General features: G+C 34.7%; 1 protein-coding gene across 11 annotated transcripts in view; it reads left to right on the top strand.

Annotated features, from left to right (window-relative positions):
• The window catches only part of DGKB (diacylglycerol kinase beta), a 945,456-nt gene that overhangs the window by 390,748 nt on the left and 535,339 nt on the right, over nt 1–19,369 (top strand). For all 11 annotated transcript variants that reach the window (XM_045052433.1, XM_023250408.2, XM_023250411.2 and 8 more), the window contains one exon: nt 10,945–11,085. In XM_045052433.1, the coding sequence (XP_044908368.1) occupies nt 10,945–11,085 (141 nt within the window). The remainder of the gene's footprint in view (nt 1–10,944; nt 11,086–19,369) is intronic.

Below are 19,369 nucleotides of genomic sequence, written 5' to 3'. Positions count from 1 at the left end.
CCCCTATCTTTTGAGACACCTCCCCCTCCACAAGGTCCCCTTAATGGAACTCAGGGTCTGGGCAGTACAGTTAAGAAGACGATGAAACCTGAGTTTCCTAGTAGTAAATACAATGTCATGTAGCTTGTGCATCTGCTTATAGTCCCTGTTCTGTGTCCTGACCAATGCACCCCCGCTCCTTTTCATATCTAAATGTTCACTCTGGCTTATGTCTGCTGTGGTTACTCAGAACTCTCATTTCCTGCGTGAGTCTTGCTCTGCCCTTAACTCACAGCAAAACCCAACTCTTTGAAGCCTCGGCTAATGTTTCATTGTAATTGAATAGCACATGCTGTGCTCCATGCTAAGAATGCAATGATCAATAAGATGAGATACTTAGACTGTGCAACTGGAAGGCAAGCCCGGCACCCTTGTAAAGTCACACCATCTTCCTCCTGTAAGATAGCTGGTGCATCCCTGCTCCTCCCCGACTTCCACCTAGGCCAACTCTGCACAGCAGCACTGGGAATTAACTATCCTCCACTAAATTACTGTTCTTATTGTATAGGATAGCACTTAGCAGTAGTCATTAGTAACTTCTGCTTTTTCTAAAAATATAGTAATTAAAAGAGAATGTAATTGATTTGTTACCTGCTTCAGACACTTATACTGTATATTTCCATTGGTTCCACAATGTCTAAAATGTTGACTCCACAACACTACCTGTTATTAGCTATAGGTCAGTATAAGTGTTTTTTGTTGTTATTATTAGTTTTATAGGACAGAAAGAGAAGATTTTCCTAGCACCCTTTATATCAGACCATGTAGTGAGTTGGCCAGGTGTGCCATTTAATTCTTTGTCTGTTCATTTTATTACATTAATTCATGCATTCCACCATTCTTTTCTAAACCATATTATGTCCCAGGAATTCCACCAGAAAGCTGAAGATCCTTCAGACCCAAGAAGAAAAACAGACAATTAGGTAATCAAGTATATAATAAAATAAAAGTTGTCATCTATTTATCATGATCATCTTTTTCACCATAAATTAAAATTATCTAATTTACATAGAGGTAGTGATAGGTACCAGTTGGAGAGGATGGAAGGGAGATTCAAGAAGAGAAAACATGTACTCAAATAAAAAACATTGCCTGGGCTTCCTGGGTGGCTTAGTCGTTTAAGTGTCCCACTTCAGCTCAGGTAATGATTGCATGGTTCTTGGGTTGGAGTCCCACATCATGCTCTGTGCCGACAGCTCAGAGCCTGCAGCCTGCTTCGGGGATTCTGTGTCTCCCTCTTTCTCTGCCCCTCTCCCACTCATGCTCCATCTGTCTCTCTTTCTCTCTCTCTCTCTCAAAAGTAAACCTTTAAAAAATTAAATAAAAGTGCCCTGTCAAAGGATAGTGTGTGAACTATATAAGACATTCAGTATTATTCCATTCATAAATATTTATCTTAAAATTTTTCTTTTATTTAAAAAAATATTTTTATTTATTTTTGAGAGAGGGACAGAGAGACAGAGAGTGAGTGGGGGAGGAACAGAGAGAGTGGGAGACACAGAATCCAAAGCAGGCTCCAGGTTCTGAGCTCTCAGTACAGAGCATGATGCAGGGCTTGAACTCATGAACTGCGAGTTCGTGACCTGAACTGAAGTTGGATGCTTAATCACCTGAGCCACCTTGGCACCCCTATTTTTAAGTTTTTAAATAAATTTTAAATACAGTATAATCAACTTACAATACTGTAATAGTTTCAGGTGTACAATATAGTGATTCACCAGTTCCATGTATTTCTCAGTGGTCATCACCACAAGTGCCCTTCTTCATCCCCATTACCTTTTTCACCCATCCATCCATCCATCCACCTCCTCTCTGGTAACCATCAGTTTGTTTTCTAGAGTAAAGAGTCTGTTTCCCGGTTTCTCTCTCTCTCTCTCTCTCTCTCTCTTTCTCTCTCTCTCTCTCTCTTTTCCTTTGCTGATTTGTTTTGTTTCTTACATTTCACATCAGTCTAAAATCATATGGTATTTGTCTTTCTCTAACTTGTTTTGCTTAGCATTATACTCTCTAGATCCATATATGTTGTTGAAATTGGCAAGACTTCATTCTTTATGACTGAGTGATATTTTATATCATTCACAAATATTTATTAATCACTTACAATGTGCCCCCCACACTATTCAAATTTCAGTGAGCAAAATGGAACTACTTCCCTTCCCCTATAGTCATTAACATTTTAATAAATAAATAAAAAAAATATATATAGCATGTCAGAAGGTAATGTGAGGAGTTCTCTTAGCAAACATTGACTAGATAGAAAGTACAAGTTGAAACTGAGGATGACTGGAAGTCCTGAGTTTTTCATGAAAGACTAAAACTGGGATGAGGATCACAAGGAGATCATTTTTGATTGTCCCAGAGCAGATGGTAGTCATGACCTTGGAAGTATTGGGCACAGCCTGGAGGTGGGGCTGCGGAACTGGTCCTGGTAGGATCAGAGTCCTATGGCCTTAGGAGTTAGGGGTAAGTGGGCTTGATGAGTAAGAGGAAGGTAGGCTTGCTCAGTACTGAGAGATCTGGGTCTATGCCTTGAGTTGTTGGGATGGGGCAGATGAAGTGACTGGAAGAGATGGCTGGAGAAGAGGCCAGGGAGGGAGCCAAGGGCCCATGGAGAAATTGGAGAGTTGATATATTGTCTTAAGTCAGAAAATAATCACTCTGCTGGGGGCAATTGGGTGGCTTAGTTGGTTAAGCATGTGACTTTGGCTCAAGTCATGATCTCGTGGTTGTGGGTTCAAGCCCCGCATTGAGCTCTGTGCTGATAACTCAGAGCCTGGAACCTGCTTCAGATTCTGTGTCTCCGTCTCTCTCTACCCACCCCACCTCCCCACCACCTCTGCTTGCGCTCTCTCTCTCAAAAATAAAACATTGAAAATTTTCATAAAAAATAATCATACTGACAGCAGTGTGGAAGCTGTCACGAAGGGACATGAGGCTAAAGGTACAAAAAAGTCAAGAAGATATTTAAGATTGAGAATAATAATAGCTACCAATGAAAGAGTTATAGTACTTTATCTTTGGCCCCTCTCTTTGCCCATCCAGTGTGGCAATGGTTAATTGATGTATGCTGTTAAGCTACAATATCATTAGTGGAATGTAGTTCTTTTTATGTTTTCTGTACAACCAGAGAGTCAGACCACAGGTAAAAATTTTAGGCATAAAAGGAGAAAGAATTTATTCTTGTTCATAAGGAAGTTAATCAAATTAACAACAGAAAAATGTACAATGAAAATGAGGTACTTGAACCTTGGGGAAAATATTCTTTTGCCAAATGCCCTTACTGGATGTTCTTGCCAAAAGACACACTTCATTAATTGTGCTGAGAAGGAATTATTACTCTTATCAGGACTGTCTTGAGGATATTAAAAATTTGTGTGCATGTATGTGTGTGTGTATGTGCATGTATATTTTCACCGTAGCTTCCTTTATAGGTCTTTTGTGTCTAATAAACTATTTCAGTTTCCACAATACAAAAAAGGGCAGACAGGGTCTTGTAGAGCACAAACTGAACAGAGTACAAGGCTTACATGACTATAAGATAGGGAACTTCTTGTCACATAGTAGACATTTAAGATATATTTGTGTCTTCGCTAATGTGGATATACTTACATACTTATATAGAAATGCTGTAGAAATAAAGATAAAATAATTCCTATCCATTGGCTAAGTAGCTTTTATTTACATCAACCATTACATATCTTATGCTTTTATAGTACCAAATTTCTCTTACAATTATTATTAGTGGCAGTAATCCACAAATTATTTTATTCCAATAAATATTTTATCTTGAAACCCTGAAAACTCTTAACTGAAACCACAGAAAAATCTACACTTCAAGGCACCATTTAGGATAAAATTACTGTCAGTACAGGAACAGTTCCCCTAAATCTCCCCTTTAATTACTAAATAGGTTTGAATATATTGAGTTTGATTATACAGGTTTCTTTATTCTCCTATCTGAATATTCTAAGTAAAATGTTGGTCTTCAAATTTGCCATTTTTACCATTAGATTTATTCACCAAATATAAATGGATTTTGTATTTGCACTTACATGTTAATGATTGCATATATAAATGATAATATTATCTTAAGATTGTTGCATTGTATGTTCATGAATATCATTTATAGTTTTTTTATTCAAATAAAGGCAAATAGGATATTTAGTACTTTTCAGAGTCCCAAATGAGTCATAACTTTATTTAACTTGTGATGTACTCTAAAATACCTAGGAATAGCTGTAAAAATGAGCATTGGCTTTGATCCATTAGAATGAAAACCCTATAAAAATGGGATTTTTCAAATTTTCTGTGGTCAATGCTATATCCTAGGACCTGGTTTTACGTGACTAATATGAAAGGTTCTTAATATCTATTTGGTTTATATTTATAAAGTGCATGCTAGTTGTACACCTATTAGATAACACAGATAAACAAAAAGAAAAGATATCCAGAATCCATTTCCCTATAAGAAAATGCTGGTAAAGATTTGGTAAATATGTAAATATGCATGTTTATTTCTATACATACAAAATATGTATATATATAAGAACATCTCACAATTGTATTTTATAATGAATGGCCCAAGAAATGATCTGAGTGCAAGAGTAACATTTAGAGCTCTCAGCCATGACTAGGATTTCTAATTTCATTCCAAAGGTTTATGAAATAATCAATGTACATACTCTTAAGAGTCCTGAAAACCAGACTCTTAATACAAAAGGTCATTTATTGAGAGTTAGGAGACCGGTATCTCTGATTTATTTTTTCTCTCTAACCCCACAGAATTATACTTAAAGCATAAAATCTCAATTCAGATTGCCTTTTGAATTGGAACCATACTACTTGCCTTTGCCTCTGTTCTCCCAAATATGAAATGGAGATAATAACGTTCATGTATCTTACTGGGTACTGTGGGACTCAAACACATAATGTATTATGTATATTATAAGTGTTCAGTGAATGCCAGCTGTTACCATTATTCATTAAATAGGTTGTTTTCCAGCATTTTAGTTTGCAGACATAGGGAAAAATCAAATTCACTGTCTTTTTTTTCCCTAAAATGTTGATCATTCTGAAAGAGTACAGTAAATTTTATGGAGTATTAATTTGGATTTCTTTTTGTTTGTTTGGATTTTTTGTTTGTTTTATTAAGATATAATTCACACATATCATTGTACAAGTTTAAGGTGAACAGCATACTCGTTTGACTTACATATATTGTGAAATGATGGCCACAATAAGTTTAGGTAGCATCCATCATCTTGTACAGATCCAATAAAGAACAAAGGCAAAAGCAAAAACAAAAACAATGTTCTTCTTATAATGAGAACTATTAGAATCGACTGTTAATTTTTTTCTTTATAAGGGGAACTCTTAGGGTCTACTCTCTTAACAACTAGCATATACAGTTATATCATATAATAGTGTTACTTATAGTCATCAGATATATTACATCATTGGTACGTATTTATCTTATAACTGGAAGTTTGTACCTTTTGACCATGGTCCTGAAATTCCCCTCCTCACACCCCATCTTCATAACTTTTACTTTTTTTAATTGAAGTATAGTTGACATACAACATTACATTAGTTTCAGGTATACAGCAAAGTGATTCAACATGCTTACAGGTTATGTGCTCTGTGCTCACCCACAAGTGTACTACCGTCTGTCTCCATATAATGCTATTACACTATCATGGACTGTATATCCTATGTTGTACCTTTTATTCCTGTGACTTAGTGATTCTGTAACCGGAAGCCTGTATCTCTCACTCTGCCTCATTTATTTTGCTACTGTCACCCCAGCCATAAGGTTGTTTATTTATGGGTCTCTTTGTGGGTTTTGTTTCTTTGTTTTTTGTTTTTCTTCTTGTTGTTGTTGTTCCAGAAGTGGAACTGGGATTTCTCTTTAATATAACACAAATAAAAATTGTTATCATGACTCCTTTTTTTTAATACATGGTAGTTTTATTCTCTTACTTTCAGCAGACAATATGTCACCAGTACTGTCGAATATGGTAGACATTAGCCCAATGTACCTATTTAATTTAAATTTAAATTAGTTAACAAGTTAATAAAATGAAAATTCAGTTTTCAGTCATAACAGCCATATTTCATATGCATAACAGCCATGTATGGTTAAAACTACCATATTGAACAGTACACCTACAGAATATTTCTATCATTGTAGAATATTCTCCTGTAAAGAACTGACATAGATCTTGTTTTTACTGACTTGGAAAGACCTTAATGTCAGGAATTAGATATCCTGTCTCCAGCCCTTGGCTCCCTGGATTGCTATGTGACCATCAGAGGTTTGCTTTACTCTCTGATTTTTCACCCTATTGTCTCTAAAATAAAATTGTAGTGTCAAATCAGACCCTACCATTGTGTTTAAGTGTTGTTGGCACACAGCTAGGGATGTTATAATTACTGCTTCTTCACAGTACAGTACAGCACAGTACAGAATAGAAGCACAAATGTGCTTCTAGAACGTTACCCCCAAAGACCTGTGCTTTGAGCCCTTCTCCTTATAATTTCTTGTTTGGGGTTTTTGCCAATGTCCAAACAGATGAAATCCAGATACTTTGCTGACCCAGTCTCTTGTCAGGGAAGATATCCCACTGCCTGTCCTCACTTGATGCATATTTTACATTCCTTATTGATTTGTAACCCAGTCTATCTCATTTTGCTGCCAGTTTGTGTAAGCATAAAAAATAAAAAATATGTATATATAATACTATCCTAAGACAAGCATAATTGGAAGGTTAACTCTGAAAATCATGATATGTCTGACAATACGAAACAATTTTTCTTACTTTTTATTGTCTATGCTACTAATCATGACTATTACTAAGGATAGTGGAAATATGATTATACTCTGACAATACTCTGACAATGACTATACTCTGACAAGGCTTGTGTCTAAGCCTGATAAATTTCTGAAAATTGAACCGGTATTAAAAAATAGAAAATCCAAATTGTCAGGTGGTTTTTTGCCTTGTAAGTTTAGAAATGTAATTCATGTTATTAGTTTTGAATATTCCATTTTAATAGATGAGGGGAAACACTGGATATAGTGATACCTTTTCATTATCTGAGCTACATGTGTTTCAAAATAAAACACAATGCAGCAGAGGCAATAATTGAACATGTACCCAAAACTTATTTGCTAATAATTGAACCTTGAAACTGGAGTTAAAAGTATCTGCTAAAACAAAACTTCTTAGCTTTTTGTTGCAGGAAATGGAGTGTCTAGTTTGAAGTACAATGAAAATCATTTTCTTGAAGAATGTGATAATAGCAGGCAATACTCAACTAATGCGAACTATTTTTATAGTTAAAACTTTGAAGAATGTTTATATATTAGAAGATATATATATACATACACACAGACACACACTAAAATCATCATCAAACAGAAAAATGCTCTCAAAGTACAAGATAATTTTTTTCCTGAGTGAACTAATACACTCTAGTTACAGTGCGTATTTTTTTCACTTTATTTTGTGCTTTGTTGTACAGTGCAATAGATGTACATTGGTATGTGGACATAAATGGTGTGTGTGTGTATACACTTGCTTCAGTTTTGTGACGCAGCATTCAAAGAAGCATAACCTGTGGCACATCAGCAAACCTGTCAACTGGGTGTCAACTAGTCACATTATCTTTAGAGCTAACTATTGACCGCTCCAGGCAAAAGAAACACCACTGTTTTGCTTATCTTTGTGTTCAGTTCCAATTCTAAAGAGTTTTACCAAAGATCAGATGGATTAAAATGGCCTTCCTTAATGGAAAGTAGAATACTGAGGCTTTTCATCAGAGGCTCTTGCTGCTGAAGAGGAATGTAGGGTTCCATTTAGCATCTCCTTGAAAAGGAGTCAAGGAACAGGGCTTGCAACTTCTTGTTTGCCACTTATGTCATTTCCTGTGTGTTCTGCATCAACCTTAGCCAGTATTCTTGAAAGAAAAAGAAATATTTTAGAGCAATGAAGGAGTTAAGTTGTGGAAAAGACCTAAAGCCAGATTTAAGGAAGGGAAAACATATATATCAAGTATATATAAATGGTAGAGTAGGGTTGGAAAAGTCTCTATGAAGACAGATTGAGGCCCCAGGGCCTGCTTTCAGAAAATTAAATGAAAATATGAAGAAACATTTTCACCACATGAGAGAAAGTGAGCTGATCTTGGGGACGGGAGTAGGAGCAGGAACAAACATAGGACATTTTTCATCAGTTCAGCACCTCAGGATTCTGTCAAGTCCTGCTCTACCCAATTTTTTGTCATGAAGCAATTGAGAAAAAGGTCTTTAACATTTTTTTTTCTGTGACTTTATCTCTCACAAAGGAACAACAATAACAAAAATCTTTGTCTGGATTTGAGGTTAAGTTGATTAGTTCTCCAATGTGATTGCTATATAAGCCCATATATTTTTAAAAAAATAACCTTTAAATTCTTTTAAATATAAAACTGTGACATGAATGTGACAAAGCTTTTAGTTTACAACATGTCGTGAATAGAAAGTGAAAAATATTTATTCATTTTGTCAAATAAAAATAATCTTAGTATAATAATATGTTTTTCCAAAAAGATGGGGCTAAATGTAAATTATATGTGGATGTTTCTGTTCAATATGTACATTACTTAAAAGAAAGGCAAACAAAAAATTATGTGGTTTTCACATTCTCCATATTGTTTATATTCACTATTATGAAAGCTGATAATGAAATACCAAGCACTTTAGTTTTATACAAACAAATGATCAGGAGGTGTTCTAAATCATTGAAAATGTATAATATGGTTGGCATTCTTTCAAATTAATGTCATAACATGTTCTTTTCCTTCTTTCTTGTTTTGTTATAAGTTTTTGTGTAAGAGTTAAATCAAGCTGATTAAATCATTTCAGTACCATAATGGGAAAGCAGAGAAGAGAGGATTAGCTCATCATGCAGGATGAGTTAGGTCATAGTTTATCCGACCATAATTCAAATGCTGTGCTTTCCAAGTCTGGAAGTTATGGCTATGTCAAAGGTTAGTGCCAAAATGTCTTTTATCATAAAAGACAACTGCTTATTCCTACAGTTGGCCAAGCTTTCGTTGGTTAGGTAGAACCAATAAGGTATATAGGTGTTTTAAAACTCAAGATTGTCTTCAATCTCTGCCTTTTATTTTTAAAAATAACTCTATTAGTTTGTATTAGACATACAGTGACATTTTTCCTAAGAAAAAATCAATTTATAATTATATGTCTCTTTTAATAGCTATAAACAGAAGTAGAATCAATGTGAAGCGTAGAATTGTATTTGAAATAAGACTTTGGTTAAAAGAAAATGAAGGAAAGATTTATAGCAGTGTTATTCAAAATGTGAGTTCTGACCCACTAATGGGTGGTGAATTCAATTTAGAGGGTCTTTGACAGAATTTTAAGAATGAAATAAAAGAGAAGACAATAGGTTAACATAGAAAAGAAAAATTGGGGCAATTATGGAACCTACTAGTAATGAGAAATGGGGTGGGGGGAATAAAAGGATTCTGCTGGATTAATATGTAAATTGTTTTTCTTATTTTTTCTTACTCTTGGCCTTGAGCAAAAGTAGTCTGTAATTCATTAGTGTAGATTAAAGGGGATGGATTTTCCAGCTGCAGAACTCTAAGCTCGTAAAGTGGGAATATTGTAATCTACCTCACAGAGTTAAGGTGGGAATTAAGTGAAATCATACATGTTAAAGCCTCTGGCTTGATTCCTGCCACATGTTAGACACTCAATAAATGAATGATAGAAGTAATTTCATAATCCATTAGATTATATGCATGGCTATCTTGAGATGGCTAGAGGAGAGGCCAGGTACTCCATCAAAGTTATTCATCAAAGGAAATAGACAAGAGCAAGAGATGTGGTTAGGTTAGGTTCATAGAATTGTATTTGGATGGGATTATTCCCTCCATTCTAGTAACTCCTGGTTGATTAGGAATCTAGTACATTCAGTCCATTAACCATTTCACCCAAGCACCTCTTGTTTGCCAAATGAACCTTAAAAGACAATTGGGACTTGCCTTCAGGCCATGTCAGATACACATGATCTGGTTTCACAGGCTTCTCTGTGGAACTAACCATTTATGTAATCGAGTTTCAGTACAATTATCACCAGCCAGATAATCTACAATCATCAGCTGTTGCAAACAGGCACTGAGTTCACTACCCTCGTCTTGGAATAAGCACAGTGAATGGGTTTCAGAAATAAAGTATGAACCATATTAAAACTAAAGTACAGTCATATGTTCCCACCTCTCTAATTAAATGTCTGTCATGTTTAAGCAGATTTTTGTTTATGCTCCCTTTCTTACTCATGGGCAGATTTCTTGATAGGAAAAAGGATGTATTGGAAAAAGGATGTTTTATTCACGGTTCTGGCAAATATTTGACATAAATATGAGTTTTTATGAGTGAATGAGTCCTGATTATCAACATATAAATCATATTGTGACAGACTCAAGTTTCTTCTTCAGTTTTTTGTGAAAGGCCAATTTTTTGTATCTCCTTCGCTGATTTAGAGCTGTCACTTCCTAAAGCACAGAAAGATGGAAGAGGAAAGTAGTTATTTATGCATTCAAATACACCTACCAGCTTACCCTGGACAAGAGGATTTGACCCTAACACCCTCCTGTAGGCAGGCAGAGCAGTCCCCGTGTCCCTGAATCCTGAAGAACTCTGCACTATTTACAACAATCATAGAAAATGTCTGACTCTGCTATCCTAGAGTTCCTGAGAATTTGGTTATTATATAACCTAAAAATATATAGCTCTTTCCATTGTCTTTGCATTATCTATTTTCTTAGTTGTTGTTTTTCTTTGAAAGCAGTGTGGATATTTTTATGAATATAAAGACAAATATGTTTTTTCCCCAGGTTTGAGAATGAATAAAGGTGCCATCACCCCACCCCGTACTTCTCCTGCAAATTCATGTTCTCCAGAAGTAATTCATCTGAAGGACATTGTCTGTTACCTGTCTCTCCTTGAAAGAGGAAGACCCGAGGATAAACTTGAGTGTATGTGTTTCTTTATTTAGTTTACTTCTCACAATAGTGGGGAGGAGGAGGGACTAGATACTGATGAATTGAAAATTGTATTTACTATGGTTATCTAAATTTTCATTAAATGAAGTGGCCTTGGTTAAGAAATAAAAATTCTTTCAAGTGGGAATCAAAGGATATTGTGAATATATTAAGATTCTTATCAAGTTCCATTTATTACAGAGTATTTCTTTAGCATGTTGGTCTGTCAGATGACTTGTTCTTGACTGTCCCTCAGTTTGGTAACATGATGATACTGGAAAGTGTCATTTGAATTGTTTTGAAAAAACACCTTTATTTCTAGGATATGAGGAGGTCTTCCTCTTAGCACCAAGGTTCACTGGACACATACAACCTGAGCCTTTCTCTCATGGAAATCTTTCTTTAAAACTTCACCACTAACACTTTCTGTGCCAGGAATAAATGATTTCTCAGGTTCCAAACACCTGAAAGTTTCATATATAGGAGTTGACTGTGGATGTTGTAAATAAACATAGCTGTGTTTGTTTTTTTCCACAATGTAGCAGGTGTTTCAGATAGAGATTTTCTATCTAGGTGAAAAGGAGAGAATTGCTGTCTTTAATAAAGCGCAGCGTGTGAGCTCTCTCTGGTGGCAAACTATACTCATTGCAATGCAAGATATATTTTTTCAAATATTTACAATAAGCCTGAACATTTAATAATCTGGTCTGTCTCCAAAACCCCTGCTAAACATAGAGCTGGTAGTTTGTTCAATAATCCAGTAACTTGATTATATTGGATAGTGTTAAAATAAATTAAAGTTCTTGCGTCTGAAATGATAGTGAAGATAACAAATCCTAAATTTGATATTTTCAAGCAAATATAGACCATAGTGATGTTTCAGAATTATGATTTGAAAGCATGTTTAGTTAAATCTAATAGTAACATGTTGATAATATTTCTCTTACTAATAAAGAATTAACTATAATATGACTAAGTCATACCTGTCTAAGTTATAAACTATATTAGGAGTCTTTAAATACGTATTTATTATTCCTAAATGTGGAATATTTGCATTTCAAGATTTATTTGTATTCCTAAAGACATACATAAATCTTTCACATTCCAAAATAAATATTAATGTTCAGGGAATTTCTCTTGAAGTGACAGCCAAGGAGAAAGTTTGCTCAGGTGTTGTCAGGTCCGTGTTTGGGATGATTTTAAAAATATACAGGCAAATCCTTTCTTCCAGGTCTGAGACTAAATGAAAGCACCATCATTCCTCTTCAACATGCTATTTGTGTTGGAGTTTAATTATTTTTATATCAACTGGAAGCATTTTGTTTTTAAGGTAGAATTCTTAAGAGGTGTGCTTTTAAGTTCTCACATTGAGTTTATGAATCAAACCGTCTTTGTCTACAACTGCAGTCAGAATGTTAACCCACAAGTCATTCAAAAACACTTGATGAATCAGGTCAAACCTGACCTGTTCACTTACCTTTCTTCACTGTTTTCAACCTCCTTTACTCTGTTCTTTCTTCAAATTTTCCAGCTCTTTGTCAAGCATTTGTCAGATTCAGTTGCCTTTGCCTTTTTTCTTAACTGTTGCTTCAGACTCTTGTCATAGTGGGAATTTTTAGAGCCTGGCTCTATCAGTATGATTTTCATCAGTCTCTTCGAAATAGATGAATGTCAATTTACGAATATATGAAGATTCTGCCTCTGTCCCTGCTACACTCAAGTTCTCTGCTCTACTCCTCTGATTTGGAGGAACTTAACTTGATCCTTACTTATCTGGAACTTGTTTTTTGTCTGTTTTTTGTTTGTTTGTTTGTTTTGCTTTGCTTTGCTTTGCTTTGTTTTGTTTTGTTTGTTTTTAATGCCAGTGCCTGGCCCTTTCCTACCTCTGTTAAGTCAGAATCCATGCCTCTTACCCACTTTCATATCAATGGACTGTACACTCTTTTCCTTCTACAATTAAACATTGACATATTCTCAATATTCATGTAGTCTTCTAGAGCTACAGGTTTGAAAAATATTTTCAGTAATACTTTAAAGAAATTTAATGGTGGTTAATTTAACATACACTTATTTCCAAAAGGGTTGTGACTTATTAAACACAATATAAACTAGAGGAAAGAAAAAAATAAGTAAGTTGACAATAAATAAATATGGGCAAGCACCTAATATAATTCATTTTTGCTGGTAAATGCTGAACTTGGATCTTAATTTCTAAGTAGCTAAACAGAAAGGAATACACGCACATTCACTTAGGCCAGAAGTTAAACTTTATCACACATAAGAATTACCTGTAGGACTTAGGAACATACAGCTTATTCTGAGCCCCAGATTCAGGGTAGGTGCTTCAGCAGGCTTGGTGTGCGCCCTTAGAATTTTCATGTATAACAAGGCTCCACATAGTGCTGATGTTGCTGCTTCAGGGACCACATTCTGAGGAACACTGGCTTATGCAATTCCTCCGTCCAATGAATCATACACACACACACACTTTCTCTGAAGGAAGGACCGTTTCTCAGAACTGCTGAATGGTGACAGTATTTGGTAGGCTTCTTTCCCTGGGTTACTACATAAAATAATGACATGGTTGTAAATGTTTCTAAAAAAGATATTTTCCCCCAAAATACTGTTTTATAAATCTATCCATCACTTACTATCACCTCCCATCTCCCTACCTGTCTTTTTTTGCCAGGCATTCACACAATGTTTAGAATAAAGATTATTTTTTTCTTTGAAAGGAAATAGACAAAAGTCCTCGAACTTTCCACCGATTATGTCATTTCTTCAAATTACTTTGCCTACTCCAATCATGTTTTCTCACTGAGAACTTTGCTTATTCTGAGGCCCTATCAAGTAGATGGCATTTATTCACCTGCTACTGTAGAAGGTATATGTGCATGTGCACGTGTTTTTGTGTAAATGTGTTCAGGTTGTGGGGAATTCCATTTTTCTCTTTCCTTGTCGGTGCTACTTACCTGCCATCCTGCTGTGTGGAATAGGAACATTGTACCCCAGCTGTTTTGCCCTCCTCACCTTAAGTCAGCTACAATACTTTGTGGAGAGCCATTCAGTATCTCCCTCTGTTAGTTTCTTTGCCTTCCTCGAATTCTGTGATTTCAACTCCATTTTATTTCAGTCTCCCACATCTGCTGCAATACCACACGACTTGTAATTTGTAAAGACTGGTTTTATTCTAAAATTTTAAGCTCTAACATTTTACTTTGACCCCAGACTATGATCACTTAACTTCCCCCTCTCCTACTTTTAATTTAAACATAGCATAGCACAGTACTGAAAAGCCTAGACTCTTGATTTCACTAACTGAATGCGTCCTAGCTTTAACACTTATGACTGCCTGGGGCACATTTTATGAAACAAAAACCTCTTGAGGCCTTAGTTTCTCCAACTATAAAATTGGAATCATAATAATATCTATCTCATATGTTTGCTATAAAGATTAAATTAACCAATATTTGCTCACATAAATTCCTTCACATTTATTGGTTCACATAAATGTTTGTTAAGTGCAATTTAAATAAGTATTCTTGTCTCTTAACCATTTCCCTTCCTCCTGAATTTGCCTGCTGCTTTTTTGGAAACCATCCCTCCATAATCTATGATGCCAGTCATTCTTTGACATTTAGTTTTGGGCACCCAGTTTATTTGCTTATATATGGTGATGGCAGAGATTTAGTAAAATAAAACTATAATTCTACAGATTATAACTCTACTCAAAACTTCAGCTGGCCTACAGTGCCCTCAGTGTTTCTCTCATCATCAACTTCTTCTAGTTAAGTTGATCCAGATGCTTCATTTTTCCAACACCTACGTATTTAATCATCATCTTTAGGTGTGAATTCTTATAACTTTGTTTCATCTTACGTAAAACTTGTCAACCTCTAGACATGTTCTTTCTTCTTCCTCTTCTTCTTCTGAATGTGTCCCTTTGACAGTTCCCCATTAAAAATACATAAACTTAAGCCCTAAACTTAGAGCTATAAACTGATTTGACTCTACAGTTTCATCCCAACCTAGTTGGCCAGTCTTGCATTTAGCTTTGACCTACATTTACATGCACAGACTACGTCCTAGTCACATAGATCTACTTTTCAATCACCAGACAAACCCAAACTTTTTCATATTTATACCTTTGCTTATAATGTGCATTTGCTGGGAGTGCTCTTTCTCAATGTATATCAGATCCACTACAGTATACACTTGAGGCCCAGCTCATGTTATGAATTCTCTGGCCAACTCCTAATTGGATTCATTTTGCTTGTACACTTATGCTGTGTAACTTCCTACCCTAGCACCTACTCTGTGTGTGTGAGTGTGTGTGTGTGTATTTCAACAGACAGATGATCAATGAATGATACTTAATTGGAATTGTGTTGAAGTCAATGGGTGTTTGAGAAGAGAAAAAAACGTGAATTATTTAAGTCATGGAATGATGCTAAATTCATTTATACTGCATTTTTAAGACACATTATATTTACATTAGGATTGGTATTTATAAATTGTTAATGACTTAAGGAATAATTGTTGTTAGCTTACATTTAATGAAAATGTATCACTGAAGAGAAATACAAAATACAGATACAAAATACAAAAATAACCACAAAATAGATCATTGACACACAAATAATGAAGAATAACCTGTATGTTAAAGTTATTGCCATGTATAGTATTAATCTTAGAACAATTGGATTTAACACTGAAGAGACCCTAAAGATCAGTTAGTCATTCTCCCTATAGAGTCAATGAAAAAAATTAAAGCCCAGAGAGACTGGTCGTTAATTATAGCACTGTTTTTTTTCTGGCTGTGACTAACACCCATGATTTCTGAGTGACTGTATAAGTGCTCTTCATTTTGAAAAGCTTCCTTTCTTTGTCTTTGTTGTTCCTCTATAGGAAAAAAGGAGAAAACATTACTTCATTGCATTAGAGGTCACAAACTCCAAGCAGCTATTTTTTTTCACCTCTGCCCTGAAAGCTTACTAATATATAAAAAAGTAAAAAAAAAAATGTGAGTTAAAAAATTCCAGCTTACATGCCCTTTATAAACATACCTTCTAATGTTTAATAACAACTAAATATTAATATTTTGATTAGCAAAATATATTATCCCAAGTATAATAACACCAGAGTATATTTAGTAGGATGATGAGGAGAAATAGATTAAAAACTTGCAAATCTTTTGGAAGAGAAAAAATTGTAGATAGAAAGAATGAACCTTATATTGCATAATGTGCCTTTGCCCTGATCTTTTAACCAAATTCATGTGTGGGTGCATAATTGTTTCTATATAAAGGGAAATTGCATGAGCATAAAAATAGAAAAAAAGTGGGTTAAACTAGCTTGTAACTTTGTAACAGGTACCCACATTTGGGACTTATCATGTTGACAGAGTTATTTTAATATTGAGCTTAAATTATGTTTGCACCTAAAAATCTATATCCTTATTATGTTAGTTTTAAGAATATATTTTTTTTCAATGATTCACTTGACCTTGGAGCCTAATTTAGTTTTAAATTCTAAGAAGAATATTAATTTTATCAATATTATTCAATGTAGTTTTAAAAGGGAAAGATTATATAGACTTACCAAGCCAAACAATTTTTATTTTCCATAGTTTTAATAACTGCCCTTTAAAAAAAATAACTACCTTTTTAAAAAGTTTCATTAGTTTCTCTATCTCTGTACAACTGAAGAATTTTCAAATCCTCCACCACAAATTCTAGTTTAAAAATTTGTGCCCTTCATTTTTTCTTTAATCTTTTTATTCTTAGTTACTTTCTCCATTATTTTACTTGTTCTGTCTTTCTGGAACTATTATTTTTGGATATTGATACTCCAAGACAGAAATTTGAATTTGTTTTTTTTTTTCAGTATTTTCCTTTTCCAACATATTTTCTCCTATGTCTTCTTTTTTTTTTTTTTTCATCTGTAATGTCTTCTACATCTGTGATGTCTTTTTTTTACTTTTTCTGTCATGCTTTTAACTTCACAGAGGATTCATTTTGTTCTCAGCATAATCCTTATTTGTTTCTCTTCTCGTTTTATGGATTGCAACTTTCCTCTTACAAGATTTTATTCTGTCTCCCTGCCTTGCTGTTTTTTTTTTTCCCCCTCCCAATTACCTGTTTTGGAAGGACTCCTTGGTGTGGTGGGTGGGTGGGTATGTGGGTGAGGTTTAAGTGTGACTCACTAGAGATAAGGAAGGGGGCTTATACTCTTAATATTCAATGTATAGATTTTCACATAAACACCCTGATTTTGGTGTAGTGCCCCTCCCATCAACAGTCCTAAGCAGCCTGAGCTCAGCATCCTCTTGGTTTGCATGCTATAGAGCACAGTGCCCACTCTTCTCCTGGGGTAGGGAGCTGGCATATTGTTAGGTGGATGGTATGAAGGGTAGTATTTGAGGGTCTAATTTCATTTCATGAAGATTATCACTTAATTTTCCATCTCATCACCCTTTCTGTGCAAATCTTTGCTGCTTCTTCACTTATGTTTATATTCTCTGGGTTCCAAGTCACTCAACATGTGTTTTCCAGCTTCCTTTTTTTTTTCTCTTACATTTTCCTTGTACTTGTTGATTCATGCCAATTTCCTTTTTTCTTTTTTTAGATGCTTATTTATTTCTTTTGGTGGAGTGAGTGGGGGAGACAACGAGACAGGGAGAAAATCTCAAGCAGGCTCTGCAATGTCAGCGCAGAGCCAGATGTGGGGCTCGATCTCAAGAACTGTGAGATCACGACCTGAGCCAAAATCAAGAGCCACCCAGGCACCCTGATTTATGTCTATTTCATACATTACTATTACCATAGTCGCACTTCAGTACACAGCCAATGTCGACAAATGTGTTTAATACTTCATATTTTGCATGACACTACTATAATTTTAAATTAGGAAAATAGACTTGTCTCTGAAAACTAAAATCCTAGAATTTCTCTCTCTTATTAGGGGGAAAGGAAGGAGGGAAGGAAGGAAGGAAGGAAGGAAGGAAGGAAGGAAGGAAGGAAGGGAGGAAGGAAGAAATTCTTGATTTAGACTTGGTCAGATTTAGAGTATGTTAGATTTACTGTTCAATATATGCATGCCGTTTATATGATTGCTATTCTTATTGACTAGAACTTTTATTTTTCCACCTTTTTCCTTTATGAAATAAAGAGAATTCATAAGCAACCATTACCCACTGTCAGTGTGTTTAGAAATTATTCAAAAGATGTCAGGACTTCTACTTTAGACAATAATGAAAAAACTTTCAGACCAACATCTCTACTGGGAACACAATTTGGACATAGTATTTTTTTAATTTATTTGAATTTGTTCATTTAATTTTTTTGAATTCCAGAGTCTTCTTAATAGTTGTATGGTGGTCTCTGTGGCTTAAATTTTTATTTTGTTTATGATTGATGATCTTGAACACTTCATTTTGACTGACTATTCATGTATCTTCCATTTTTGAAATATCTGTTCAATATTTTTTGACTCTCTCTTATTTGGGTTGTCATTTTATTACTAAGCTATAGAGTTTGTTAATATATTTTTGAAATAAGCCCTTTATCAGACATCTGTGTTTTCAAAAGTTCTTTAATTTGTGGCTGGATTATTTTGTTCTTATTTTTCTTTTTCTTTCTTTCTTTCTTTCTTTCTTTCTTTCTTTCTTTCTTTCTTTCTTTCCTTTTTTTCCCTTTCTTTCTCTTATTTATCTTTTGATGAACAGAAGTTCTAATTCTGATGAAGTTTAATTTATCTATTATTTATTTTTTTAACGTTTTTTTAAATCTATTTTTGAGACAGAGAGAGACAGAGCATGAACGGGGGAGGGTCAGAGAGAGGGAGACACAGAATCTGAAACAGGCTCCAGGCTCCAAGCGGTCAGCACAGAGCCTGACGCGGGGCTCGAACTCCCGACTGTGAGATCATGACCTGAGCGGAAGTCGGACACTTAACTGACTGAGCCACCCAGGCGCCCCTACCTATTAAAAAATAATAATAATTGATGGTCCATATTGGCTTACCTTAAGGTTGTAAAGATATTTTCCTGTATTTTCTTCTAGAAGCTTTATAATTTAGCTTTAGTGTTAAAATTAAAGTCACATTTTTTTTTAAGTTCAATTTACACTTAAAATTTATCTTGATCTAACCTTTATGTCTGATGTGAACTAAGTACCAATGTTGAGTGCACAATATCACTGGGCAAGACAGAAAAACAGGTTAGTTTTTAATTAATTAAATTTAACTTTTAAAAAATATCCTATGTTTAGGATTTTTG

This window comes from Felis catus, chromosome A2 (genome assembly GCF_018350175.1).
Source record: "Felis catus isolate Fca126 chromosome A2, F.catus_Fca126_mat1.0, whole genome shotgun sequence".
NCBI lineage: Eukaryota > Metazoa > Chordata > Mammalia > Carnivora > Felidae > Felis > Felis catus.
Note: the sequence above shows the minus strand (reverse complement) of the source record. Positions and strands in the feature narration are given on the sequence as shown.